The sequence below is a fragment of the Thermobia domestica genome, chromosome 5 (assembly GCF_964235325.1).
Source record: "Thermobia domestica chromosome 5, izTheDome1.hap1.1, whole genome shotgun sequence".
Taxonomy (NCBI): domain Eukaryota; kingdom Metazoa; phylum Arthropoda; class Insecta; order Zygentoma; family Lepismatidae; genus Thermobia; species Thermobia domestica.
Genome location: NC_137458.1, coordinates 16,480,926 through 16,503,710, shown reverse-complemented (window position 1 = coordinate 16,503,710; position 22,785 = coordinate 16,480,926). Strand labels below are relative to the sequence as shown.

General features: G+C 33.3%; 1 protein-coding gene across 1 annotated transcript in view; it reads right to left on the bottom strand.

Moving 5' to 3' along the window:
• Nucleotides 1–22,785, bottom strand: part of bark (C-type lectin domain-containing protein bark beetle) — a 185,706-nt gene that overhangs the window by 24,887 nt on the left and 138,034 nt on the right. The window contains exons 16-23 of the mRNA XM_081758239.1: nt 19,362–19,512; nt 13,103–13,363; nt 11,909–12,166; nt 8,416–8,669; nt 6,428–6,639; nt 4,972–5,202; nt 3,659–3,783; nt 124–249 (exon numbers count right to left, since the gene is read on the bottom strand). Of these exons, the coding sequence (XP_081614365.1) occupies nt 124–249; nt 3,659–3,783; nt 4,972–5,202; nt 6,428–6,639; nt 8,416–8,669; nt 11,909–12,166; nt 13,103–13,363; nt 19,362–19,512 (1,618 nt within the window). The remainder of the gene's footprint in view (nt 1–123; nt 250–3,658; nt 3,784–4,971; nt 5,203–6,427; nt 6,640–8,415; nt 8,670–11,908; nt 12,167–13,102; nt 13,364–19,361; nt 19,513–22,785) is intronic.

Below are 22,785 nucleotides of genomic sequence, written 5' to 3'. Positions count from 1 at the left end.
TTATCCTGCAGCACGACAATGTCTAACACGAATTTGTCTCTAGTTTACGGTAGACAAAATCCGTTGACTCTTAATTTATATATATATATATTGACACTTAACAATGAAAGAAGAATTACTTACATAGTTCTATTGACTGTCACCATTTCATAATCATTATCGGGGTTGAAGAACACGTTGTCCACATAATGTTGCCCTGCTGTTCCTGCGATAATTGTTGTTTTCGTGTTGTAATCAACCGCAAGGTTTCTGGAAAAGAAACAAACATCATCATTTTGACAACATTGCAAAAATTATTGTTTTAGACAATAATTATGTATATTTGATACATAATGAAAGTATATAATCCAATTATGACTTCACATTGTAAAACATACATTTTTGTAACACTATGAAGAACTCATTAGCTAGCTATTGTCATCATCATCATAACTATTCGGCCATTATTGTGAAGCTTCCAAACGGTCTTCAGCTAATCTCCTCGTCTTCACGTACGATTTTTCTCTTTTGAAAACGTTCATCAATTGTAGTCTCCTTCGCCCCCTCCGTCTCTTTCCTGCCACCATACCCTCTAGCACGTTCTTCATGATACAATTCCTTCTTAGCCAATGTCCCAACCAGTTTTTCTTCCTCTTTTCAATTACGTCTAAAATTGTTATTTTCTTCCCCACCGCTTCTAACATCTTTTCATTTTTTTCTACTCGACCCACCTAATTCTCTTCATTCTTCTTCACACCAACATTTCGAAAGCTTCCAGTCGTTTCTCATCGTTTCTGCGTAATGTCCATGTTTCTGACCCATACAGTACAATACTCCACACAAAGCATTTTATGAGTCTTTTTCTCCACTCTTTATTCAAGGTCCCACAAACTAGATTTCCTTCTACTTTTATTGATTTATTTATTATTTGTCAACCTTTCTACTAGACCCTTTCTATTTGATCTGTGCCTCTTCTGGCGCTGCAGTCGATGTGTGCTTTCTCGCACTCCCTCGAATGAGGAGGGACAAGTTGCTGCGGCCGAGATCTTTCAATTGTTTGATGCAGCAGCGTTGCCACAATAAATTATTTCATGGACTTGGCTGTGCTCTGTCTTGTTAATCATTCTAAGTAGCCTACGATCTTCACTCGTCAAGACCAAACGACTAAATGACAAATTGGCAACACAGCTCAGATCATTCACTTCTTTCTCCTAACCAAAGGGAGGGTTTCTTCTGTAAGAGGGTGGCAGGGGTGGGGCCGAATTATAGTTGGCATATTTTCCGAGGACACACCTGAGATAGACAGGCTCTAACATAGGAATGCAAATAAGCAACAAAAGTTTACTAGCCGAAGAAAAAAACTACTAGCCCACATCCCACAATAAAAATCATTTATTTACCTTCGGTATGATGTTAAATACTCGTCCGCACCGATAAACCACTCGCCCCGAGTGGTTATTTGTATCCCTGTACTAACAGATTTATGTTCTTTAGATATCTTAAGTTGAAGGTTAATTCGTTTACAGCACATTAAACCTGTCCTTTGACGTTCCATGTCGTGTGTTTGATGATAGATAGCTGCTTATTCACTGAGGTATACGTACTTACCAGTATCTTGAAATGAAATGAAATTTTTAAGTTTTACGTTCCACTGTTATGCCGGCTAGGCTAAAGGAGATGGTGATGATGAGAAATGAATGAAATGGTGGAATGAAGAAAGTGGGAGGAAATGGGAGAACACAGAGAAAACCCACGCACACGGTGTTTGACCACCACAAAGCTTACTTGGCGCGAGCTGGGATCGAACCAAAGACCCCATGCACAAGAGGTGAACGCTCTACCACTGAGCTACCACTGCCCCATTACTTACCGGTATCATAATACATGTCTTACAGTCATGAATGGATAATTCTAAACTACAATATTAATGCATTGGTCTCCTATGACTATATGATTAATATATGCAGAAGATCCTTTCGATGAATGTCTTTCTTTAAGCATAGATTGGTTCAAGATTCTGAAGCGTCACCCCTGTAGAAATAGATAAAAAAATCTACAGAAAACATTTTTGTGTTCCTTTCTAAGTTGTAGCCTGGGGTGACCACTCAGTACGCCAGCCTCTCGGTGAAAACAGTGAAATAAATCTCACACGTGCAATGTTTTACTCTACAAATTCGTGTGATATGTAACAGTTACCACTAGGCCAGAATATATATATGTATATATATCCATAAACTAAACTATACTAGTCATAATTTGTTGGTTGTTAATTATGTGCTGAACGCTAGTTAATTTCTATATCTAATAAGCACCTCTGTTACATTATAGTGTATCATGGTCCACATTTTTTTTAAAAACCTGTATATTTATGTCTATATGTAATTAGAAAAGAAATTGGAAGAATATTTTAAAAGTATTGCTATCTTTTAGTATTAACTTTAAAAAAGTTTAATATTTTGTCAAAATAGCACTATAGGAAAAGCAGTTTTCATAAAAATACATGTAACATTATATTTTTATTATTATTAATTTTGCACATTTTGTCCTAAGTATTGTTATTTGAGTCAAAAAGAGTGTATTTCGTAATTTTTAATGTGTTTTGTGCTGTTTTCATTCGAACATTGATGCAGGGAATCTCCGTAAAGAAACTCTTAAATTAAATTTTGTAATTTCTTCAAAAAATTTTAAGTTTCGAAATTCAGTCATGATGTCTTCATGGATATTCTCTTTGTTTCGGCGAAATTTAGCTTTGATTGGAAGATAAGGCTGCAATTTCGATCAAAATTTACTCCCGAATTCATCACTGTAGTGGCATCCTTTCAGCTAGCGAGATATAACTCATCTGCTTAATTGTGTCGTGAGCCACAAGCCAATTAGAGATCTTCCCATTGGTGTTCCTTGTCTTTTTTTTAAAAAAAATCTAAAACCATGTTGGAGATTCGGACATCAAATTCATTTTCTCTTCAGCAAAGTGTGCAGAAATTGGAAAAATTGTGTCAGAGTTTACTACAATTATTGTGACTGGAGTCCAATGGTCTCTGACTTTTACAAATAAGAAAGGTAATACGTGATGTGATGCTTAATGGAAGCATGCGAATAATTTACATTTATTATGGTTTTTTCTTTTAAAGTAAGTGTATGGCTACTCCAGGATACGTTTCTGATGCGTTACCCCCCGCAGCGAAAGTGACCTAAATGGCTACTCGATAATTTTACTTTCGCCAGAGTTATAAATCATACTGTAAGTCAGTCAGAGTTTCCAGTCCTTACTGCCACAACCTTCCGATATTCTGCACAAAACATCTTCCAAGCAGCTGTTTCTTGCTAAAATCCCCTTGCCTCGCAACCCGTCTTTCCTTCTTTTCCTTCCTTTAGACATCTTTTACCGATTCCGAAACAGCAGGCTGTCTATTGTTCCGAAACGCACCAAATACGCTCAAGCCAACGTATTCTGTGAGTTTTTATTGCTTTCGCGTTCACAACGCATTGTAATTAGCCATCCACATTTAAATGCATGGTCATCGTATTCCAAGCGTACGCGTGAGCCATAAAAATGCGTTGCGAACTCACCGAATAGCCGTGCACTAAAAACGCTGTTCTTAAACAGCACGGAAGCATGAACAATGTACATACATTATTCTTATTTAATATTGCACAAATAATAAAACTTAATACTTACTTATAAAATCCGTTGTGTGACGTTGTTTGGTAAATAGGCAGGCGAACTTTTTCGAAACCAGAAATTTCCAGAATTTGTCTTCCCAAGTTGTTATGCATGTAGTTGTACGTGAAGTTGGAAACAACCTGAAATTAAATAATTAGTATCATTTTCACATATTATTTACATGCAAATAATAATAATAATAATAATAATAATAATAATAATAATAATAATAATAATAATAATAATAATAATAATAATAATAATAATAATAATAATAATGAATTTTATTTGTCGTTAAGCTATGCATAGCAAAAGACAAGGTGATAATGTGATGTAATATTGATACACACGCAGGGCCGGATTAAGGGGGGTTTAGGACGGCTATAACCCCGAGCCTCCAGGTGGACAAGGCCCTCCACTCTGATCAAAATCTCAATTGCCTATCTAAAAAGAATCATGAAGACACAATCATCATCATAAAATAAAATATGACCAAAAATACGAAACATATTCCCTTACCTTTCCTACTGTACTTTCACAGAAATGTATTGGGTGAAGTCAGCAGGGGCCACATGTTTTTTCCTAGCCCCGCGCCTCCAGATTGGTTAATCCAATCCTGTTCATACGCATAAATGAATAATAATCTATAACTAAATTAATGATGAAATGATATTACAAATGACAATAACAATATGCATAGATTACGTACTAGCTCAACACGAGATTAGGAAATACCTTACATTTCTATTGAACAATTAAAATACTTCAATTATAGCATTAAGTGCACTTAGATCGGTAGTAGTATTTAGGAAGGTGATACCATCAGCATATAGTATAGAGTAAGCAGATAAAAAGTAAGGTAGATCATTTATCATTAGTAAAAATAAAAGTGGTCCATGTACTGAACCTTGGGGTACTCCGTACTTAACGGATGCAATACGAGATTTATTGTTATTTACAAAATCAATTTGCTTACGGTTTTCTAAGTAAGACTTGAATAATCTAACCCTTGATACCGTAGAGCGCTAATTTTTTTTTTTTTTTTTTTTTAAAGGAGAATTGTGTGTTTAACACAATCAAAAGCTTTGCTAAAATTACAAAATATTGCCTGAACAAAATTTTTATTTTCAAAGCCTCTAATAACCTTCTTTACTAACGAACCGATCGCCCCAACAGTAGATCTATCCTTTACAACTAGAACTAAAGTCAAATAGAAATGTTCTGTGGGGGGCGCTTCTAGTCACATAAAGTGATACTTTAGAACCTACTTGGTAGTTTCCTGTTTTGACTTACGCTAGTACTAGTATCTACACTAACTCACAACGTACCTGTTTTAAGTTAATAACGTTGTCGTAAGGAACATAGCTTCTGGTGAAGTAATTGTTGTAAATGGTGACTTCTTGATAAGGACTACTTTGTCGACCTTCGCAGTGCAGTGTAACCCTATTAGCGTTGTCTGTGAACAAGTTGTTGTTGATATAACCTTTCAGAGAGGTTGCTGAGCCCCGGGAATCGGCACGAATGTAAAGGCCTCCTTGGTTTCTGCGAACCAAGTTGTTCTGTAAAGAAAAGTTGATTCTTAGCATATGATATAAAGATAAAATTTAAAATCAATTGTATTAATAACTTGATACAATTATTGTTTATTCTACTTATTAACCTTCACACTATCTAGGTATTTATTGTAACGCGGACTACCAAGGTCAGTCATTTTGTACTCACCTGTTAAGACTAAATATATTATGCAAAAGAAAAAATTAGAAATTCTCACAAAAAATCTACAGGGACTGAAGTGAACAGTACACGGATTAACATCAAATTCAAAAAAAGTGAGATTCAACTATTTATTATACTGCCATCTGGAAGTGACACTTGTAAATGTCAGTAACATCTCCTACCAATGGCCACCAACTTAAAATAGCAAATTTATTAGACACACTAACGTTCAATTTTGCACCATCATAAAGTATATGCTTGAGCTAAATATGTTAAGTAATAATATATATATATATATATTTTTTTTTTACAATTTTAAAGAAACGAAGAGTACAAAGTACCTTCCTTCTATTGGTAATGTGACGCTTAATTTTTAGAAAATCAATACTAATGTAGAAATTCTACAATATTGTTCGTGTTTAACCATGTCCAAAGATAAGACATATACAAATCAATAGGCATTACTGAGCTGAACAAAATGATAACGCGTAAAACTTCATGCGTAGTTTTCGAGAAAATGGAGAAAAATTCATTTCTTTGAACACCTAAAAATTGATGCGGTACCAGAACTACGCCACTTATCAAGGCGAAACTGATACTGAAATATATTCTCATTAAGGTTATCATAATGAAAGCACTAAAACGACGGAACATGGTACGGTTAATGAGATATAGCCTAACGATTAATTAAATATAGCCTAAGGGTTAATGAGATATAGCCTAACGATTGAGATATGGCCTAACGGTTAATGAGATATAGCCTAACGATTAATGAGATATGGCCTAACGGTTAATGAGATATAGCCTAACGATTAATGAGATATAGCCTAACGATTGAGATGTAGCCTAACAATTAATGAGATATAGTCTAACGGTTAATGAGATAGCCTAACTGTTAATGATATAGCCTAAAATTATCACTAATGCTTAAATTTTCATTTCTGTTTAACTAAACTATCATCAAAAGATAAAACATATTAACGTGTAGATTCTTTTTTTTTTTTTTTTTTTTTTTTTTTTAACTATCAAACTATTATAAAATTTCAAGTAAGAAGATTCCATCCATACCCTAAAATAAATGTTTTGCGTGTTCTGTACATCAAGCATGATTGCCGAAGGGCAAGTAGTGAAGTTTCCATACAACTTGGCACAGTTATCAGAAAATTGATTCCATTCCATGGTTACTATAGGATTAATTTCTCCCGCACTGGCGTAGTTTATTGCTCCTTTCCTGTTGTTAGAGAAGATGGAATACGAGATGTTATGCTGGACATCGCGGTCTGAAATAATACCGAACAAATTAGAACGGTCTGAAATAATAATACAGAAATAATTCAGAACAGCATCAACCTACATACAAAGAAATACTTTAAATATATATTTTTAAAAAATCATGTTATTTGATTGCTACTTGACACTTAAATGATAGTAGCATAGAACTTAAGTTGTTTCTCAACTAGAACTAAGTTTTGACTTCTGTACAGACAATAATCATAATACAATTTCGGTAGATAATAATAATAATAATAATAATAATAATAATAATAATAATAATAATAATAATAATAATAATAATAATAATAATAATAATAATAATAATAATAATAATGGTGTAACCCTATAAGCCTTTATAAAGTAATGCCTCCATATAGTATTGAGCATTATTGCTGCAGCTGAAGGCGTTGACTGGTACAGTTTGTCTCAAAGTTGATTTTAACTAATTATTAGAGCAACCCACATTATGCTTTATTTTTGTTTAATTATGCTTTATTTTTCCAAATTATGCTTTATTGTTAATTTCAATCATTGTTTTACATTAATCCTGTATAAAGTATAATATTTACTATTTATTAAAAATTCTAAATATCCTGATCTATTTATTAATATTTTATGCAACCAATTTCTTTCATATTTAATGAACTTTCTATTTAATACATTGTAAAGAGATTCGCTTTACTCGAACCAGTTTCTTTATCACTTGTGTGCCTTAGAGGTGCATATATACAGATAGGGACAGTAAAAGATGCCACCAAAGTGCTCAAGTTCAAGAGGTACCGGTACACGTAACAATACAGTGTGGAGTTCTTGTGCACTATTCAGTGTTGGCAGAAAGTTTTCTTCTTTTCCTCTTTTCCTTTTCTCCACATCAAACGATTACACCGAAAAGTTTACAGAAATAAAAATAAGCTTTTCATTGTTGCATTGTTATATTCTCAATGACTTTGTGTTGTAAATATTGGTTTCAAAAAATATTAATACAGTATGTTAAACCTGCAGTTAAACAGAATTTTCCAAGAATTGTGCTATATATTTTAAATTATGCTTTATGCTTTATTTTCTAAATTTATGCTTTATTATGCTTTTAAAATTAGTTTCTTCTGGACCCTTAGACAACTACAACCATGTTTAAGGTACCAACCATATGTGTAAATTGCTATTATGCTTTTTATGCTTTTGGGTTGCTCTACTAATTATAATTAAATTCTTCATGATTTTTAAATTCTAAAATTTCGCGACATACCCTAGGGGACTGCGTGACACACCAATGTGTCGCGACACAACCGTTGAGAACTGCTGGTATAAAACTATTGTCTGGTTGGGCAATGTGGTCAGATATATATACAGTTTATTAAATTCAGAGACATGGGCGATACAATTATGTTTGATATTTTGGCCAGATAATAGTTTGGTACTTAGATTAAATTTGTTATGATGTTTAAATAAAATGGTTCCAGGTAGTCCGAAGTGAAAGGGGACTCCGTGGACCCTCTAGACTATTTTCTAAGCTACTTATGAACTGATTTTTTTGCATCACTATGACAAATTGTTTAAGAAACTGTAGCTAACAAATAACTAATAAAAGAACAACTGCCTGATAAGGTGTTGTTGGATTTTTTTTTTAACAAAAAGTGCCTTATGGGATCAACGAGTCGCCTTTGGGATTTCTAGGGTTAAGTTGAAGTTGCTGGTTAAATAACAGTAACGACTGAATACGAAGATTTAAGATCAGAAGAATTAGGAAAAAAATAATAATTAGAATCATTTTTCATACTTACTAAATCCAATTGCTGATATTGGTAGTGTAACAACTTCTGCCACAAATCCATGCACATTGCTTGCGCCTGTTGCGAAGAGTTTCACGCTTAGACTTGGTTTGGTTGTCCGGAAGAGCCTTTTCTCATTGCCAGCACCCACGAAGATCTCCGCCAACACAGTGCTTGTTATGTTGTAAATGTCGCCATCGTACAGAGTTATGCTGTCGGGTTTTCCAGGTTTCCCAGTTGAGTTGAATAAATTAAATTGAAGTAATCTGCAAACGAGAAATCCATGATATAGTAAGAAACAGAGATTGAAATAAAACTGTTATCGATCACTTGCTTTTATTTGTTTTAGCTTTCAGTATCAATTTATTTGTTTTTTTTTTTAAATTTTATTTATTTATTTATTTATTTATTGCTAAGGAACAACTCTTGCTCTTAGATAAAACAATCAACAGCCGTGCTTCTCAAACTGTTATCCGCGGACCACAGTAGTCCTCAAGGTCTGTTTTTATTATCTTCTTCGATTGAAAATTGGCCCAAAATGCCAAAAAGTAATATTTACACATTCTTTACGTATCTCAAACAGTGTTTCGAAATTACGTAAGAAAGTATCTTTTACTGCCTATGACAGGATCGATATTTTATTAAATTTATTACCAACTTATAAAATATTTCGATAGCATTTAATTGTTAAAAGAAACTAATATGCATTTCTTAATATAAATACCAATACTAAAAAAATTACAGAGAATTTAGGTTTTAACCACAACTTCAAAAATAGAAGTATACTGCTGTTAACATATGCTCTAAAGATTTTTAAAAATGATAAATTTGCGTATTTGTGGTCCACAGAAAATTCTGACTAATAAAAGTAGTTCTCAGTTGAAAAATGTATGAGAAACTTTATTATTATTATTATTATTATTATTATTATTATTATTATTATTATTATTATTATTATTATTATTATTATTATTATTATTATACAGAAAACGTAATTTCCGTTTATTGCATAGAACTGGGATTCAATTATAGTGTTTTATGAATGCATTCTGATAGTGTACTTATAGTTGTGCACTCTGCAAAGCCATGTTAAATACCTCGTACAGTTGCAGTCAGAAGAAACTGGGGGGCCATGTCTACACGGTATGAAATTTCAGCGTTATGTACCCATTATTTTACAAGAGTATATCAATATAAACGGTCCACCCTGTATGTATAAAATTTATAACAAAATATATATAGTTGGATGTCATAAAACACTATATATACACACACACACACCAACAAAAACGTTAAGTCAAACAAATGGACTTCCAACTATCATACACATTTTTTGTTTCTTTATGAATAGTTTATTGGCATATTGCGTACAAGCGGTGATTCTAACTTCACATACTGTCAAAACCCATATTTCAGTAAGGTACTCATAAAAGGTATGAACATAATAATAATACAGTAATAATAATAATAATAATAATAATAATAATAATAATAATAATAATAATAATAATAATAATAATAATAATAATAATAATAATAATAATAATAATAATAATAATAATAATAATAATAATAATAATAATAATAATAATGTGTGTATATGTGCAATAATTATATGTGTATGGTTTGGTGAGTTTTGGTTTGCTTTTGGTGAAAGAAGACGACTGTGGTTTGCTTTTAATACGTACTGAACCCCCTGAAAACTGATTGTTCCCCCTCTAAAAAGGCTTAATACCTACACCACTGTTAGAATACCAGTGTTAAAAGACGAGTTAACAATCGAGAAATATATCGCACACCCAGTGGAAGACTGTTACAAGTCAAAAATACACATTAGTTTGTTATTTTATCAAAATCGCTCCCTGGAATACTGGTATTTCTGCCGTCTAGGGGTTTATTTGTTTAGTTACGTTTATGCGAAAATACCACCAGATAGAGCTCGCTTCTCTCTCTCTCTATTCTCTTTTGAGCGATGATAGCTTAAAATTTCCAATTTTTGAGTTGTAACACTCTTCCATCGGGTGTGCGATAATTACGTCTTTTCCTTTCTGTAAATTTAACTGCACGATATATCGAACTACTGATATCGAAAAATCATAACTAACTAACTCTATGGCCTATGGAACCCGGAGGTTCAGTGCCGCGTTCACAAAAGCTCTCCACTGACTTCTATCCTTAGCTAATTGCATCCAGTTTTTACTTTGTATTCCTATCTCTGCGAGATCCATCTTAATATTGTCCTCCCATCTGCGCCTAGGTCTTCCTAATGGTCGTTTTCCTATGGGTCTACCAGTCAAGACTTTGAAAGCGTTTCTACTTGCTTCCATTCTAGCTACATGACCTGCCCACCTAAGCCTCCTAGACTTGACGACCCTAACAATGTTGGGTAAACCGTATAAACTATGTAGTTCCTCGTTATGAAGCTTCCGCCATTCCCCATTCTCGTTCCTCTTGGGTCCGAATATTCTTCTCAGGATCCTGTTCTCAAATACTTTCAGTCTATGTTCTTCCCTCAGAGTAAGCGACCATGTTTCACAATCATACAGAACAACAGTCATGATTATGGTTTTATATATTTTAAGCTTCAAATTCCTCGACAGAATTCGCGACGACAAGAGATTTTGAACCGAATAGTAACACGAATTCCCTGCTTTTAGTCGACATTTAATTTATTCGTGAATATGATTTTCATCTGTTAATATTGATCCTAAATATTTGAAAGTATCCACTTTACCAAAAGCATTATTTAATATTTTAACGCCTCCGCAATTTGCCGTATTACGGTCCCGACGCACTTCCATGTATTTAGTTTTCTCTGCATTTACTTCTAAACCCATGTCCCTGTAAGCGTTTAATAAGATCTCTGCATTTATTTCTACTGTTCTCCTATCATCCCCTATTAAATTTACATCATCAGCATATGCCATAACCTGGTGAATGCCGTTCAACTCTAGGCCCTGGTTGCTATCTTTGATTTTCCTCATGGTGTATTCCAGCACAAAGTTAAATAATAATGGCGACAACGCATCTCCTTGTTTCAGGCCATTTTCGACGTGGAAGCTCGTGGACAAAAATTTTCCTACCCGGACTTTACTTTGGGATTCACTTAAACATATCTTAATTAATCTAATTAGCTTTCTCGGTATTCCAAGTTCTGTAAGAACGTTGTATAATGTTTCTCTCCTAACCGAGTCGTAAGCCTTTCTAAAATCAATAAATAGTTGATGTACCGGGGTATTGTATTCCCACTTCTTTTCAAGTATTTGGCGAATGGTAAATATTTGGTCGATAGTTGATCGATTTCGTCTAAATCCGCACTGATAATCTCCAATAATTTCATCTGCGTATCGGGTCATCGTTCGATATATCGAAATACTTTTTTTTTAGATTTGAAAACTTTCTAATCATCAAAAAAATTACGATTTTCAACGATGTCGAAATATGAATATCGAATAATTCTATTGTAACTTAAAAATGAAGAAAGAAAATGATAACCGAAACTTACCTGAAACCGAAATATTTAACGCGATACACGCTGTTGAATATCTTAACACAATTAATGTGACGGTTGTCGTACTTGTAATAAACCAACACTCGCTCTTCAATCTCAATCTCTTTCGCTGTATCACAGATGTCGATCATACCAAACAGATTGTAAGGGATATGAAGATCCTTCAAAGGAGCAAACGAACTCTCTTCCGATGCTCGGCCTTCACCAGTCAGTGACACGGCTGACACTCCGATTCCCAGACTGTTGTTCACTCTGTAACAAACACAAGAATAAATATAAAAATTTCAGAGCGATTTATTAATTTAACTACAAAATATTTATTTTTTGTTATGAATTACACAGAATCCATTTGACAAGAATAATAAAAATGAGAAAGAAATACGTGAATTTCAAGTAGTTCATTCATTGTTTTAACCAAAAAAACTAAACTCAGGGTAAAACATTTTACATTAGATTTTTTAACAATACAATTGCAAATTTACTGTAAAAGATGATTATTGATGCATAACAATAGGATTGATCAATAACAATAACATATATAGTATGCCGTATTTAAATGTATCTCAATTCTTCTCTATATGACTGAAAGACAAAAATGAAAGTGACTAGGTTTGTGACTTAATAACTCGTGAACCACCCGACCGATCTTGATCAAATTTTCAACATAGATGAGATTCGACCCTGGGAGGTTTTTGATCATTTCACTTTGACAGTGCAACTTAAGGGAGGAAGGAGAGGGAAGATATATAAAAATAATCGGAAATGACCGATATTAATGCCGAACCCATAGTTTTCGGGGTCGCTGAGATGAACAGTAACACTTTCGATGCCGTTTAAATCCAAATTCAGTCCCGCAATTTAGGGGAGGGCGGGGGAAAATATATAAAAATGATTGGAAATGGCCGATAACAGAGAGCACTTCAATAATAGTAAAAAATTATTGACTGGCGGGACATATTACTAATTTTTCTTATTTTAACACAGCGAAGCGGATAATTATGGCTAATTTCTTATAACCGACAACTAACTATCTTTATATTTAAATCAACTAGAAGGCTTATCGCCACAAAAAACAAAAGTTTGTTACTGGATCCTACTTTTGTGTCAAGACAATTCATTCAGGCTTGTAATTACCCATGATGATTGAAATAAATATGAATAATTTAAGAAAATCCACCTGCTACTCACCTGTTGTTTAACAATCTCATTGTGTCCGTGGGAGAAATCATGCTAAACCCATCGGAAGCACAGTTCGAGATATTAACATGTATAAGCATAGGAGACCGAGCAGTTGTTTGAACAGCAGGCGTTTTCTCATTGTGTAGCATTCCTGCTCCGATTATATGAATGTACTCTAACACAGACTCTTCCTTCTTCACGGTTTCATGGGTCACAACGTCATGAATTCGATGCTCATATAGATTCTGCTCGAAATTCGGATTGGCAAACCTAGTAAATAGATAAAAAATAACTAAAAACAGTTTCGCATACTGGTATAACATTTTCCCTTTTATTTTAGATGCAACCAGTGATGTAATGCTAGAATTTTTGGTAAGTATACTCTCGATCGTTTTCAAAAGTATAGCGTATACACAAGACTTTTGGCATATACGCATCAAAATATACGCTCATTCTTTCGTAAATTTAAGGTGAGTATACGCTGGGCTATAAAAAATTTAGGTGGGTATACACCGTATACTCCCGTATACGCCCCACTACATCCCTGGATGCAACTTTTGCAATTATCTTACATAGAATACTTCATCAAATAAGATTATGTTATTCAAATAACAATTAGTCAGTGGTGTCGTCAAAAACTTTTGGAGGGGACTTAAGTCCCTTTCGAATTGGTGAAAAGAAATGTAAAATCTTAGGTATTTATTGCACTAAACAATATGTAGACACAATGGAAGAATGACATTACAAATTACATTGAGTAGAACGACAATTATGTTTGTTTTTATATATTCATTATAAAAGTGGGAGGGGAGAAAATAGAACAAGTGAATAGGGATAAAACTCAATTCAAGGGTACACATCTGTTATCGTGATTTTCATCAGAAGATTTGCTTCTTCCCTGGAGATCGTTTCACGTGAATGCCCACAGCACCCTCTGGTGAGTTCGTCATACTTGAAGCGACCACTTTCACGTGTTTGTTACAGTTGTTATCAGCACTTGCCCACGGCGGTAAGACTTATACGATCCCAATTCAAGGGGACACATTATTAGAAATACAATTCTGAATTTTGGCAAAATTCCTATTTAATCTCTTTAAAATTGAAGAGGTAATAACGAAAAACTTGACCGATGTGTTTTAGAATCAGTTTCATTCTAATATAAGTGCCGTGTTATTGAGTCTGTTATTGTTGGCCATGAATTATATTTTTTATTATCGTAAAAATTCGCTTTTGTAATTTTTTTTAATAAAAACTACAAATGAAGGGATTTACCCTGAAGTCATTTTGTTCTTAGGGGCCGTGGTGGCTCAGTGGTACAGCGTTCACCTGTAGTACATGGGGTTCTTGGTTCAACCTCAGCTTGCGCCAAATGAGCTTTTCTGTGGACAAACACTGTGTTTGTAGATTTTCTCGGGTTTCCTCGTTTCCTCCTACTTTCTTCATTCCACCATTTCATTCATTTCTCACCATTAGCGTCTCCTTTAGCGTAGCCGGTATAATCGTGAGACGTAAAACTTAAAGATTTCATTTCATTTTGTTTTGCTTAATGAGTTCTATCGATTTTCCCCATCTCTTTTGGATAATTAACAGATATTAATTCTTTAAAGAATTTAAAGAGATAACATAATTGTTTTAGAAATAGGTATATTAGTGCGTGCATTTAAAAAAATCGAAAGTAGTATTGTAAAATTTGTTAATTAGATGCTTCTGTATTGTTCACGTATCACGTCTACTGGAACTTTTTCAGAGTATACGGACTAAATATCAGTAATGAAAGCCAACTCATAGAAAAAATTACTCATATTCCGAGTAATTTTAATGGAAAAGTACTACTGCATCCGTGAAAAAAAAAAATCAAACGATATATTTGTTCATGCTTCATACAAACTATATTTCCTTTTACAAGTTGACCTTTTCTTTAATATCAGGTATTTGAAAAAGACTAGGAAATTGTGTTACTTCTGAAAAACATTATTCTTTCAAAAAATTAGCAAAACAAGTAAGAACAAATCAATCAACAGGAAATAAACTACCAAGCAGCAGTAGGTATAAAACTTGTTGCCTTCGTCTTATCATGATTAAAATCATTACGAGAGAAAGTCACACATCGTTCTAGACTTATTTAATGAAATAACTGCAATTATTTTTCACAGCTGATACAAAATTTTCATTTTGATACACCTTATAAAATAAATATTTACAAAATTCTGCCTTATATATATTTGCAGTAGCATTACAGTATATTGCAATGAATTACAATGTGCCATTACAGTGCAGTCAAATTAATAAAAAGTAAGGAGCAAATTAGTAACAAGCTAAAAATTGATATAGATATTGGAAATGATGTTCTAAGCAACATACTAAAAGCTCCCTGCAATCCCACCCGATCATCTTCCGCCATTTTGGAAAATGGCCGCTGGAAGTGTCAAATGAACACTACCCAGATAAAATAGCAATATCTTCGTTATCCTTGGATTGTGGTGGATTGTATATAATTATTGTTTTCCTTCAAGTAGAAATATGTAGAATGGGAAGATGTATGCGCATAGGAAATACAAATTCAGAACCCAGTTATCTTCTTATTGTAACTTCCCTTCACACTTTACTCAAGCTTAGGACTAATGAATAAATTGTTTCTACCAAACTAGCAACAGTTTTTCCATTGGCGTGTTTAAGAGTTGCGAAAACATCTTATATCTTCTTGTCTGTATATGGTAATGGTAAAACAATTAATATTCTTTTTATCGTCGTCTTCTTTTGGGGGGAGGGGTTGTTAAATTCCTTATCATTATTTTGTTTCATTTAGTTCATAACTTTACTGTGGATAGAAGTACTGCATGGCACGTAAAAAAATCTGAAAAAGTTCTTCAGTGGTGTGGAATCTACTGCGCCATTCTGTTAAATATGACTCAGTTCTTCTGATATTCATCCTTCCTATGGATCGTCGAATGTCTCGTTTTACTCTCGCTCAATAAACTTCAATCATTGATGGATGTGTTGTATTGTCATTCGAATCAACAAAATTAATTTAATGCATTTATTTAATGAGTATTATAGTTTTTTCTGAGCTACAACTGATGGCACAGCACCGGCACAGTTGTGATTTACTGTATCATGCTGGTATCCTAAAGCAGATATATCTGCTATATCCTCTCCAGCAATCTGTTTTTATAATTGTGACGGGTAAGACATGATTTGATATAACGTTTTCTAAAGTTGCGGCATTTCTTGCTTACACCAACACCATAAAAGCTCTTCTAGTTTGTTGGTCGATTCCTCCAACAACTCATTTTGTGCACATGATACGCCCTCTGTTGTATTTGCGTTTGATGATAAAATAAAATTTGTAATATTCTACATGAAAATCGAACTCTTCATTATTTAAGACGTTAAGGAAAATATACTGTATAATTCATATTTCTTCGCATTGACAAACTTCCATAAATATTCAAAGGGCCGCGATGGCTCAGTGATAGTGTTCACCTTCGGTGCTTTAGGTCCTGGGTTCGATCGCAACCCCCTCCAAATGAACTTTGTGGTGGACAAACCCCGTGTGGGGTGGGGTTCTCCAGTTTCCTCCCACTTTCTTCATTCCACCATTTCATTCATTTCTCATCATCAGCGTATCCTTTAGCCTAGCAGGCATAACCGTGGAACGTAAAACTCAAAGATTTCATTTCATTTCATTTCATTTTTTCCATAAATACTCATATATGTTAAGAGATCTAAAATAGCTTACCATTCCCATTTTTACAAATATTACTATTGTCTCCACATGTACCACAGAACTTCAAAGCTTGAATCAGATGCCATTGCAAAAAAAAATGTTTCAGTCCATAAGTGGCGATAGTTCTACATGGCCCTGTAAAGCTTTTAAAGGTGTCCATGTTGACTGGCAAGTAAACTAGTTGACAACTGATTAAAATGTGTACCCTTGAAATGAGATCGTGTAAGTCTTACCGCCTAGGGGTTGGAGCTGATAACAACTATGGCAACTGAGGGGGGAGAGTCACGTAGCCTCTCGCGTGGAAAAATCAAGTATGACTAATTGGTCAGGTGGAACGATCTCCAGAAAAGAAGCAAATCTTCTGATGAAAATCACGATAACAGATGTGTACCCTTGAATTGAGTTTTATCCGTGAATAGTTTTCGATACTTGGGTAGTATTCTTAGTAATGGACATGAAGTGCGAACGTGAAATAAAAGCAAGGATAGGAATTATGAAAGAAGCCTTTAAGAGGAAGAAAAGTCTGTTTTGTGGGATTTTGAATAAAGAGTTTTGAAAAAGTCTTATAAAATGCTTCGTGTGGAGTGTTGTACTGAACGGGGAGGAAACATGGACATTACGCAAAAGTGATGAAAAAAGAATAGAAGCTTTCGAAATGTGAGTGTGGAGAAGAATGGAAAGAGTTAGTTGAGTCGAGCGGAGAACGAATGAGAGAGTGTTACAAATGGTGGAGGAGAAAAGAACACTTTTAGATATTATTAGGAAGAGGAACAGAAGCTGGTTGGGACATTGCCTAAGAAGAAATTGTATCATGAGGGACGTGTTAGAGGGTATGGTGGCAGGGAAAAGAGGAAGGAGAAGGAGGCTACAATTAATGAACGATAAAAAGCAGAAAGATCATACGTGAAGACGAAGAGGTTAGCAGAAGACCGAGAAGCTTCTCAGCTGCGGCAAGTAACCTGCCAATAAGGACAGGTGATGATTATCCTTATTATTTAGAATATTTGTTGATAATAATAAATCTTCATTCGTCAGTGACGAATTTGTTTAGTGCAGTGAAAGAGACACGTTATTGTTATCTTCTGAATTGGTTTTTATTATTTTCTTTAATATGTCTTCATCTTAACAAGTTTTTAAATGTATAGAACTATATTGTGTGACAATTTTTTTCTTGACTTATTATTTTTGTTTCTTCTGCTCCTCAACAATAGCTTCTGGATTAAACTGAAGCATTTCTTACTTACTAAGTATCTTATCATTATCAATACAATCGTAGAAAAGTGTGAAGTTAGGATCATATTGAATTCGTTCATGGAAAAAGAGTTTCAGTCACCAAAATGGCGAAATTGAGTTAATATCGGATTTTTGTTCCGTATGAAGTTCAAGCATTAAGCGTTACATCTATGGTTGCATATGAAAAATGAATTAGTTCATGCAAAAAGGGTTTCAGTCACCAAAATGGCGAAATTGAGTTAATATCGGATTTTTGTTCCATATGAAGTTCAAGCATTAAGCGTTACATCTATGGTTGCATATGAAAAATGAATTAGTTCATGCAAAAAGGGTTTCAGTCACCAAAATGGCGAAATTGATTTAATATCGAATTTTTGTTCCTATTGGGTACACCTATGTTTCTATGCATAAAGAGCTTCAGTTTCATTGGTCTAACGTTTTATAGACAGATATCAACTTCTATTATTCTAGGCAGCATAGGCTTGAGTCAGTGACCGAAGCCCTTTCTCCATGGAGAATTATATTTGTTTTATATTTTAGAGGCAATAGCTATTGATTCCGTCCCATTCGATTGGTAGACCTGCAACGTCTGGAACTGGCAAAAAACGTCTTAACATAGTTTTGTCTTAAAAAAGAGCAAAAAAATAATAACTAAATAAAATTACCTTCATACAGGGTTTGTCTATAATTAACATGCAAGAAGCGCTTCAGTCCACAGCGGAAACCATTTATCATGGCAATGAGCATAAAAATGGTTCTGCTATACAACATTCGATTAACGTAATTTTTATCTACACGGAAGAAAAATGGTTTATTTTGATTTTATCATTTCAAAACTGCAATGTTTTTCTTATTTTTTTCAAAACTTTTCTTATTTTGTTTGACTGAAGCCATTTTTACATTAACTGATTCAATTTCTAACTACACTTTTGAGTTAAAAAGTTAATTACTAATTTTAAAAAGTTGATTACTATTTTTTAAATAGTAATCATAGTTATTACTAGTTTGAAACAGTATGTATGAATCAGCAGAGACGAACCTCGCTCTCTTATCCAAAAAATCTCTAGTTCTAGACAAAAGACTTTCAAATCTATATTTCTAATAATACTACTGCAGAACTTTTACTTCAATGATCAGTCCGAATGAGTTTTACATTAAGCCATAATTAAAAGTGTAAGCTTATAAACTCCAGCAAGGTACAAACAAAACATCTGTGAAACAGTTTCCTTTTTGTTCTCATACAATACGTAATAAATCATTGATACACATCTTTTCGTATTATCCATTAACAAATAAACGTATAAATACCTAATTCCGCCCCAGTATTCTTGTTTCGTGTCCAAATTTCTCTCTCCGCAGTGAACAAACACAAATTTGCTGTCCCAGGAGCATTCATGCTTCTCTCCATATACCTGGCCATTCAGGCGAATTGCACAATCTTCTAGCCTTTCTTCATCGCCTAAGCAAAAACAAAATTAGTTTTAAACGAACAGTAACAGTGTTTATTTTTAGGATGTGTTAGCTTTGATTGAATTAAGTATTTATTATATCAATTTACCATTAATAACTTAATTAATTGGGACATTTCAAGAAAATAGATGGTAACCTATAAAGATGTAGTGATGTGAGGCGGAAAATTTTCCGCTATATTTTTCCGGAAAATTTTCCGTTCTAAAAAAATATCAGTAATCAAGTAACAATTCCTCAGCAATCATGAAATTGATTGAATTCATGTATAGAAATGTTAAAAACGGAAAGATCGTTTAAAGAATCTGAAAATTTTCATGGCTCAGACAATTTTCAGTACTATATAGGAACAAGTTAAACAATTTTTCATGAATCGAAATATTTTCTGCCTTATATGGAAAAATTGAAGAATTTTTTATTAGTCGGAAAGTTTTCATCATTTCGAAGCAAGAAGTAAAACAACTGTTTTCTGAATCGGAAAGTTTTATTGCTCTCTAGAAACAAGTGAGAGGAATTTTCATAGATCGGAAAATTTTGATCACGATGTAGAAACAAGTGGAAAACACTTTTCATAGGCCTGGCAATTTTGGATATTATGTATAGTGATGTTAGGTGGAAAATTTTCCACTATATTTAACTGCACATAGAGCTACAAAATTGAATTTCAGTAGAGGCAAGTTAGTCAGCAACAAATTATAATTTTCCAATTAGCTTTCGGGAACCGGAAAAGTTTGTATTTCAAGTTGGGAAATAAAATTTTACAGTGTGTTTCTCTCTATATATAGAAGAAAATTTTTCACCTCACATCACGGTTAAACAACGATGTAGGAATAAGTGCATTATATTTTTACGAATCGGAAAATTTTCCGTTTCAAAATTTCCCGGAAAATTTTCATCACTGTAGAGGACACAATTTTTCGATTCATGAAAAATTGTTGCACTTGTTTCTACATAATACTGAAAATTGTCTAAGCCGTGAAAGTTTTCAGATTCTTTCAACGATCTTGCACTTTTTAACATTTCTATATATTAATTCAATCAATTTTATGAATACTGACGAATTGTTACTTAATAACTGATATTTCTTAAGAACGGAAAAATATAGAAGAAAATTTTCCAACTCACATCTCAACTAAACAACGATGTAGAAATAAGTGGAATATATTTTTATGAATCGGAAAATTTTCACCACTGTACAGGACAGACAACTTTTCGATTGATGAAAAATTGTTCCACTAGTTCCTACATCGTACTGAAAATTGTCTAAGCCGTGAAAATTTTCAGAATCTTTAAACGATCTTTCACTCTTTAACGTTTCTATATATGAATTCAATCAATTTTATGAATACTGACGAATTGTTACTTAATCACTGATATTTGTTAAGAACGGAAAATTTTCCGGAAAAATATAGAAGAAAATTTTCCATCTCACATCTTAACTAGACAACGATGTAGGAATAAGTGGAGTATGTTTTTATGAATCGGAAAATTTTCCGGAAAATTTTCATTGTACAGGACAAACAATTTTTCAGTTCATGAAAAATTGTTCCACTAGTTCTTACATCGTACTGAAAATTGTCTGAGCCATGAAAATTTTCAGATTCTTTCAACGATCTTTCACTTTTTAACGTTTCTATATATGAATTCAATCAATTTTATGAATACTGACGAATTGTTACTTAATCACTGACATTTGTTAACAACGGAAAATTTTCCGGAAAAATATAGAAGAAAAATTTCCACCTCACATCTTAACTAGACAACGATGTAGGAATAAGTGGAGTATGTTTTTATGAATCGGAAAATTTTCCGGAAAATTTTCATTTACAGGACAAACAATTTTTCAGTTCATGGAAAATTGTTCCACTAGTTCTTACATCGTACAGAAAATTGTCTGAGCCATGAAAATTTTCAGATTCTTTCAACGATCTTTCACTTTTTAACGTTTCTATATATGAATTCAATCAATTTTATGAATACTGACGAATTGTTACTTAATCACTGATATTTGTTAAGAACGGAAAATTTTCCGGAAAAATATAGAAGAAAATTTTCCATCTCACATCTCGACTAAACAACGATGTAGGAATAAGTGGAGTATGTTTTTATGAATCGGAAAATTTTCCGGGAAAATTTTCCAGAAAATTTTCCGTTTCAAAATTTTCCGGAAAATTTTCATCACTGTAAAGATGTTAACTTATTTTAACTCCACTTTTAGTAACCAAAAGTTGGCAATAGAACTCTTATTCTATTGGTCAAAAAACTTACGATTTCAATTTTGACAGAATTCATATAATTTTAATCTTAAGATTTTATTTACTATGCACTACTGTATAAAATTCTTTGTATTTATTAAGCTGTCTTTTATTCATATTTTTTAACTGTTGTACCTATTCATGCCTAGTTTTGTATTTTTTGATCTTGTTCTTGAAACCCAGCTGTGGATTTTTAATATTTATTATGAGGCAGCCTTATGCTAAGTCCTCTATTACACTATATCTTTTATAAGTTGATATAGATATTAGATACTGCCATGATAGAAAAAAATATTATTCTTAGATATTCATTGTTTCCACTGTGTTTATATTTACTAGAAATTGTATTTGTCCTTGAGGAAAAGTGAAACGACAGAAATACACCAACAACGTTGCCAAACTTAGAGGATACGCCCAACAAGGAACAAAGAAATATTTAATAATAGCAAACAATAATAACTGTAACAATAATAATAATAACTGTAACAATAATAATAGCAAAAATATATAACAAAACAACAAAACGAAACTTAGAGGCAATCCAACAACATTGCATCCTCAAGAGATGTTCTCTGTATGGCGCGAGATGCGACACTGACAAAATTTCATGGGTGGAGGTGGATGACCGGGACACACCCTCGCGTTCTATTGGGTGGTGAAGTTTGTAAATCTAAATTAAGCTTCACGAGTCCTCGCGATTACTATATTAAGATTACATTTTTTTTTTTTAAAGTGATGATTAGAGTAGATTTAAATTACAATCTTCATTAACATAACCAATCTGCATTTGAGGCTACACACTAGGACTTGGGAGTAAATCACATTTGGAGCTATCTCCAAACACGAATGGTAAAAGAGGCTAGTAGGATTGAAAATTTGTCAGAAAACAATTCATTCGCAATGTTAATAAACTTTAGGAATGACAGCTTCGCTTCTAGGTGATCGTTCTATGTCTGCACTAAAATGAAATTGTTTCTTTAGAAGGTATCTAACGTAATGAATGAAAATTA